Genomic DNA, 7,743 nt, shown 5'->3' with positions numbered 1-7,743 from the left:
GGGGGGGGGGGAAAGAGAAATAGTATAGAGAAATGAGAGAAACTAACATGAGGGGAAAAGAGGAAATGAAGTCAGTAATGGGCTTTTGGTTATTAAAAATGGTTAGATCACATGTGGGTTCTACGGCTAAAAAAAAAAAAAAAATGTCAACCAATGCATTTTTAAGAGTCCTAAACTCAAGGAATTGTCCCAATCAGCACTCTGACACACCTAGTACAACCCACGGTGTCCGGCATGCAAAACGAGATAAGACGAAAATATCCTCAAAAAATAAAAAAATTCTAGAAAATGAAAAATGACAAAAATCAGAAATATTACACTTTCAAACTAAACAAGCAATAATAACATAAGCATGCATTTACGTCAAACCCAATTCTAACTCCATTTAGGTTAACCCTACCCATCGTCCTTAGGTTTTCGAACCTAACGCTCTGATACCAAATCTGTAACGACCCGAACCCAGGGGTCCGAATCGCTAACCGGGTCCTTACCCGAACCAGAGGTCATGCAAGGGTACCTTAGTCATTTCCCATTAAATTAATACTTTAAGGCCCAACAAGGGCAAAATGGTTATTTAAACATAATTATGATGGTTTAAAACCCAAAAGGGTAAAAAGGTCATTTACCAAGGTTATCCAGTGATTATGATGAAGTCCGAGGGTAATAGGGTCATTCCCGTGGTTAAAATATAATTAATGTATTTTATTGGGCCATATAGTAAATACTCGCAACTTTAAATGGGTGAGAAAGGATAATTCGGGAAATTAAATCACAAATATATAAAACAGGAACCGGTCGATGTGTTTACATTACATGTCGACTGGTTTAGGTCATCCACAATGAGATTACTCACTGCCCAAAAATAAGAAATACTGGTCGACGTATGTGTGGGAAGCTACACGTCGACTGGTTAGAGTGAATTGGTCAACCAGTTTGTGCCATGCCCATACTGTCCAAAATTTGGACACATCGGTTGATGTGCAGGTGATTACACATCGACCGAAACTTCCCAGATTTGTGTGTCTTTGTTACTTGTTTGGCTAATCAATATACACTCAATTATACCCACTTACACCACCACTAAAACATTACTCATTTACCACCATTGTATGCATTTAATCTAATTACAATCGTAATTGTACAAAACCCAACCATCCAACAATAATAAAATACGTGGTGCATGGCAATATATAAATATATATATATATATATATATATATATATATATATATATATATATAATATTTTAGGATACAGGCATCTTATTACATCCACTAAGACCGTTGAAGTCTTGATTACAATGCCTTATACAAAAATAAACGAAGTACCGGCACTATACAAATAAATTACATCCACTAAGCATAAATTACAAAATTGTCAAAAATGTATCCACCAATCTTAACTATATTTGTGAGGTCCGTCTTCATCCACGTCATAGTCATACTCTGAAAAATGATAATAATGGGGTGAGCACAACAGCCTAGTAAGAAGTGCCTAAAACGCATTCCTTAATGACCCCGTGAATACAAACAAAGAATGACGTAAAGAGAGAGGGGTCATATTTATTTTGGAGAAAACATACCATCACATACACTTTACACATCACAAGTGCAATGTTATGCAAATCCATGATATGAGATGTCATTCCCTATTTCCAAAACCTTTTTTTCCAAAACAATTTCCTTCTCCTTCTAAGAACTTAATTTCCCTTTTCCCTTGCCCATGTTAATGTATGAGTGCCACATGCACTTCAATACCATGAAAACTTATACATTACATCATAATCATATTTGCATGCTTTATCTATCAAGTACTACCACAATTCTCATGTTATCAACCACACAACCAGGACATGTTAACATATAGAACAAAATTCACATTTTTGCAAGGAACTAACATGATAACAAGATTCATAGGAAACTTTTCATGGAAAAACACCCAACAACCATAACAAGATTCATAAGAACACCCAACATACTTTTCATAGAAAATTTTCAACAACCATAACAAGATTCACAATTTCCACATACTATACTCACATCATAGAAGATAACTCACTAAAATCAAAGGTTGTACGGTTTAGGAACCCCTACCTCAACAAATCTAGCCAAAGCTCCCAAAAGCCCCAATTTTAGAAATGCTCAAAATCAACCAATCAACAATCTGCTCTGATCACCTTATAGCCCCCATTGAGCTCTACAACTTTGCCTTCAATGGCAAAAATCAAATCACGCAAGAAAGAGATGAAATCTTGTCTTCAAAGTAGAGATTTGAGAGAGAGAGATGATTTTAGAAAGAGAATAACTCTTGGTAGAAACCAGAAAAAGAATGACCAAAAGAAAGGAAAAATGTGGTCTTTACATGTGTATAAGCAACTGTGGGTCCAACTTGTTTTAAAAAAAATCTTTTCGTGTCCCTTTTTCCGTATATATATATATACACATGATAACAATGATGAAATAAACACACAACCACTAAAATATATTCCAAATAAAATAATGAATATATATGGACCTAAAAGACTACCCAAGTGCGAAAAAAGGGTGCGGGGTCCACACAGGACCTCCCAGCCCAAAAACCTAAAAAATGCCGAAACGGCTGACAATACATTTCTAAAAGTCCTGAACTCGAAGAAATGCTCCAAACAGCTCTCAGAACTCACATGGCACACCCCATGGTGTTCGGTACGTAAAACAAGGCGATAAATAGATAAATTCAAAAAAATAAAAAAATCACCGAAATTGGAAAATAGAAAAAATCAGAAACATCACAGGCATTGAGAAGCAAGAAGCATTTATGCATTCATTGGGAAAGAAAAGAGAAATAGTGTTTTAAAAGTAAATGAAATTGTTTGGGGAAAAACATTTTTGAAAAGTGTTTGCGAAAACCTTAACGCCTAGGAGTCGCCATGTGGTCCATGGCGTTAGCGTGGTCTACAAGGGACTAAGGAGAGACCCTAGCGTGGTTGAGTTACCTAGGCCCTTTAATGATGCCTTGGAGTTGCAATGTGTTCAGGGATAGTTAATCAAACCTCCGCTCGTGATGCCATGGAGATGCCATGGGTCAGATTGCACTAACGGTTTGCAAAGGTGAAATAGTATTGTTTCGAAAATGGGGAGCGACATTGCATGACATTACATTTCATTAGTATATGTTGTGTGTTTGGTGGTCGGATGACTAGTATACATTCTTATAATGGTTGTTGTTATTTTACTTATTTTCCTAGGTATGATCCCGTTCACTTGTACTCTATTCTTTTATGTGAATTCAAAGGGTCATAAGAGGTGTGTCTTAGACACCTCTTACTGAGCGGTTGACTCACCCTATTATATTAATTTTTTTTTTAGGTCACGGGAAGGAAGTGGCTGACGAAGCTCCTCCACAAGTTTAGATGGGTTAGTGGACTGTTTTGACATCTCTTGTATTTGTGATTTCATTTTTTTTTTTTTTTTTAGTCGTGGGATGATACGTATATTGTGTATTGATATTGGAATTGACCATAGTGCCCTTAGACAACTTCGGATTCGGGTAAGGGCCCAGTTAGCGATTCGGACCCTCGGGTTTAGGTTGTTATATTATTTATTTTTCTTTTTTTCCTCCTTACCCTTCAAATTCCTATAATTTTCTTTTTCTTTTTCTTTTTTTTTTTTTTAAAAAAATGGTTACATTTTTTTTTCCCTTTCGTGAACCAAATCCTACTTTTTTTTTTACCTTCAAAACCCTTCATTTTTTTTTTTTTGTCTTTTTTTCCACTTCTTAAAATTCTTTAAGAACCGGATATATTAGGGCCCAAGTAAAGAGCCATGAGGAGGGTCATCCCTGCTACTCACATTCGTCTGTAAAATTGCCGGCGGATTGCGGTTTCAAAAGAGGAATATTTGCTTGGCTTGAAGGTTCGACTGTGTCCAATCTAAACAGAAAATTTAGATTTTAAATGGTTTGTCTAAAATGACCCAAATACCATTGGGACTCTAATTTGAGCTAAATCCCTGTCCACACATTGGAGGACTTTTGAAAGTTAAAAGGGGAGTAAATTGCAACACCCAATAGTTGAAGGGTGCAATCTGCAACAAGTCAATGGGTGTTTAGTGCAATTTTGCTGGTCAAATACTGGAAACTACCTCGCGGAGATACCATACCCCATCAAATCTGTTTTAAAGAGGGGCTGTGGAGATTAGGTGGTGACTTTGAAATGGCCAAATTTCTCTTGCAGTACTTGTTACTAATATTGTTTGCAAGCCTAGGAGAAGGCGACGATAAGTGCAAGGTTTCCAGGTGCGAGGAGCAGGGTCCGGCCATCCGTTTCCCCTTCCGGCTTAAAGACGACAACCAAACGGTGTCGGTGACAGTGCAGGGCCACCGTGCCTATCCCTATCCCGAGTTTGAGTTAACGTGCGACGAGAGAAATCAAACCGTGCTCCACCTGCCAGATTCAGTAAATCTGCTTGTGGACGAGATTGATTACAATTCTCAAAAGATTTCCCTGTATGACAGGGAACGGTGCCTTCCAAGACAGCTTAAATTCCTCAATTTATCTCTCTCTACTTTTTACTATGTCGAGTCTAATTACGCTGAGTGTAATTACGCTTTGTACAATTGTTCTGCACGAGATAGACATTTAGATTACTTCATCCCTTGCCTTAGTACTGTTCATGGATATAAAATTTATGCCGTTGATTGCTTCAACTATTATTCCCTGACTTCCTGCACAAGGATTGGTAACTACACTTATTCTGTATTTGACCAGAGTGACAATCTTTTTTTGTATTGGTACGAACCAAATTCCCCAATATGGTGTGGCTATGATATTCAATATTCCAACTACATGCCTCAGCCTGAAACACCAAAAGGTACTAAATCTTACAATATCCATACGTATAATATATATATATATATATATATATATATATATATATATATGATATTGTTGTGTTACATATCTTTAAAGCATATTATTTTAAGGTCATTCGGACAATTGACTCATACTGGAGTTCAAACTTGCTATCTTCTATGGTGGTTGAATTTATTTATTTAATTTTTTTTTTGTTTTTAAAAGCTCTAAATACAATGGAAGAATTAGTTTGTTCCTTCAATAGATTCAAGTAAAGGCTACAAAGAGCAACAGTTGAAATCTGTTCAAAATAAGGCGCAAAATATGTGCTAGTCAGATTTTCTTATTTCATAAGCACGGCAAACTAATACTTTTATCCTATTTTTACAGGTTCATCAATAAAACAAATTGTGACAGGTAAAGTTGTCTATTGATCACATTTTGTTTCATATCAATGACTAAAAAATGGTTTTTTCTTATATTTTTTCTCGTTGACTTGGTTTATTTTAATGCAGCTACCGTGATCTCAGTTTTCTTAGTTCTTGCTCTCGTAGTTGTTGTAGTTGTCGTACTCTATCGTGTCAATAGCTCAAACAAAGCATTGAAAGAAGATCAAGCAAAGATTGAAATTTTTTTGGAGGACTATAGAGCTCTCAAGCCCTCAAGATACTCTTATGATGATATCAAAAAGATCACAAATCAATTCAAAGAAAAACTGGGGCAAGGGGGTTATGGGACCGTTTTCAAAGGAAAACTTTCCAATGATATTTTTGTAGCTGTTAAGGTTCTCAACAATTCAAAAGAAAAAGGAGATGAGTTCATCAATGAAGTGGGAACAATTGGTAGAATCCACCATGTGAATGTGGTTCGCTTGGTCGGCTTCTGTGCTGATGGATCTAGTCGAGCTCTTGTTTACGAGTTCTGCCCAAATGATTCTCTAGAAAAGTTCATATTTTCAGAAGATCAGAAGAACCATTTCCTTGGTTGGGAGAAGCTACAAGAAATTGCTGTGGGCATAGCCAAAGGAATTGAATATCTTCATCAAGGGTGTGATCAAAGAATCCTTCATTTTGATATCAAACCTCACAATATATTGTTGGACCATAATTTCAACCCAAAGATTTGTGATTTTGGCCTAGCAAAGTTGTGTTCCAAGGAACAAAGTGCTGTCTCTATGACTGCTGCAAGAGGGACCATGGGTTATATTGCTCCAGAAGTCTTTTCAAGAAATTTCGGGAATGTGTCATATAAATCAGATGTATATAGCTTTGGAATGTTGTTGCTTGAAATGGTTGGTGGGAGGAAAAATATTGATGTAAAAGTAGAGAACACTAGCCAAACATACTTTCCAGAATGGATTTATAATCGTTTATATCAAGGAGAAGAGCTAGGTATGATCAGCATCGAGAAAGAGGAACATGCTAAGATAGCAGAGAAATTAGCTATTGTTGGGCTCTGGTGCATTCAGTGGTATCCTGTGGATCGGCCTTCCATGAAAATTGTGGTTCAAATGCTGGAAAAAGAAGGAAACAACTTGACCATACCACCAAATCCTTTCGCTTCTGCATCAGAAACGAACACAAGTTCAATTAAGCCTGCAAGAGCTTTCAATAGAGAGTTGACAGTTATTTTAGAATGAAATTAAGAGCACAATTGCAGATGTTTCTTGCTGGTATTGCATAAATATTAATAATATGTAGGCAACATGTTGTACTCATCTAGCGAATCTTGAATTAGTTTTTTTTTTTTTTTTCCCTCTATCTTGTATAAGTTTCCATGGCTTGCAATATGGATGTAATGTTATTAGAAAAAGCATCTTAATTATGGTGTCAAATCACAACTTCATTGGTGAAAGTATGATCTTACACATAACTATTTCACAGAAGTTTTCTGTTAATCTTAATAGGCATGCCTTTGTCACAATACACTGAGGATTGCAAATAAACAAATGATTCATAAAAATCTAGAGTTCCCCGCGATTAAGGTTCAGTTCATTTTCATTTTCTAAGGAAAACACTCGTGTTTGTAGTTCAAATTCAAGCTCAAAATTAATTAGATGAATCAAGCCTGAGATGATTAGAATCGCAAAATTGTTGTTTAAAAAACTACTGAAGAATTGCGAACATGCTCGTTTATTTAGCCTCGTTTGATTTATAATCAAATTCCCCTCTCCTCAAAATTGTTATTAAAACATCGAGTTGAGCTTTACTTGACATTGATTAATCAAGCCAAATGAGTCGATCAAGTTCAAGTAATTTTTGACACCGTAAATTTTTTTTTTTACTTTGCGAAGGGCTTTGGGTTCCTTGTGGGAGCTCTGAAAAGGAGTTAGAAGTTTTGATATTCTCGAATTTTTATTATCAAACTTCTTTTTGTCTGAGTGTAAAATATGACTTGTCACTGACGTGGATAGGATTAGTTTATACTCACCTACCGAAATGTATCTGTTATGTACCTAATTGGTCGGTTGACTAAATATGCTCTCCGTGGGGAGAGGTGGGTAAAACTATAGAATTTAGATTTTCCACAAGGACTAGTCCTCGTCAATGAACCAATCAACCCTTCAAACCGCGTCCATTTCCATATACGTTTAATTTTAAATTGTCTAACATTAGGTCCAGTTCTCTAGCAGTGTCGGAGCTTGATCTGAACTCCAATCAACTATTTTATTTATCAATCACAGTTCAGATATTTAATAATTTAACTCAACTTGACTTGATTACAACAATATTGTGTTGGATAACAATATTGTAGGGAATTCAGAATGATCCACCCCTGGCTGTAATTTAAAGTCGTTTCAAAGTCTGAAGCCATTTCTTTCTGACAAAATGGGATGACTTAATTAATAGTAGTAGGAGGAGGAAAGATAAGGGAAATGATTAAAAAGAATTGATCAATTGACAATTATAATA

At 36.0% G+C, this 7,743-nt stretch overlaps 1 protein-coding gene across 1 annotated transcript; it reads left to right on the top strand.

The window, feature by feature from the left end:
- The first annotated feature begins 4,089 nt into the window (after positions 1 to 4,089).
- On the top strand, positions 4,090 to 6,685 carry LOC132271641 (rust resistance kinase Lr10-like). The gene is made up of 3 exons (XM_059773086.1): positions 4,090 to 4,850; positions 5,222 to 5,248; positions 5,347 to 6,685. The coding sequence occupies exons 1-3, from the start codon at positions 4,193 to 4,195 to the stop codon at positions 6,468 to 6,470; spliced, it is 1,809 nt and encodes a 602-aa protein (XP_059629069.1). The 5' UTR covers positions 4,090 to 4,192; the 3' UTR covers positions 6,471 to 6,685.
- The last annotated feature ends 1,058 nt before the right edge of the window (positions 6,686 to 7,743 follow it).

This window comes from Cornus florida, unplaced genomic scaffold, assembly GCF_030987335.1.
Source record: "Cornus florida cultivar Cherokee Brave unplaced genomic scaffold, ASM3098733v1 CherokeeBrave_3.0.0_Hap2_Chr08, whole genome shotgun sequence".
Classification (NCBI taxonomy): domain Eukaryota; kingdom Viridiplantae; phylum Streptophyta; class Magnoliopsida; order Cornales; family Cornaceae; genus Cornus; species Cornus florida.
This window is presented reverse-complemented; position numbering and strand designations above follow the sequence as displayed.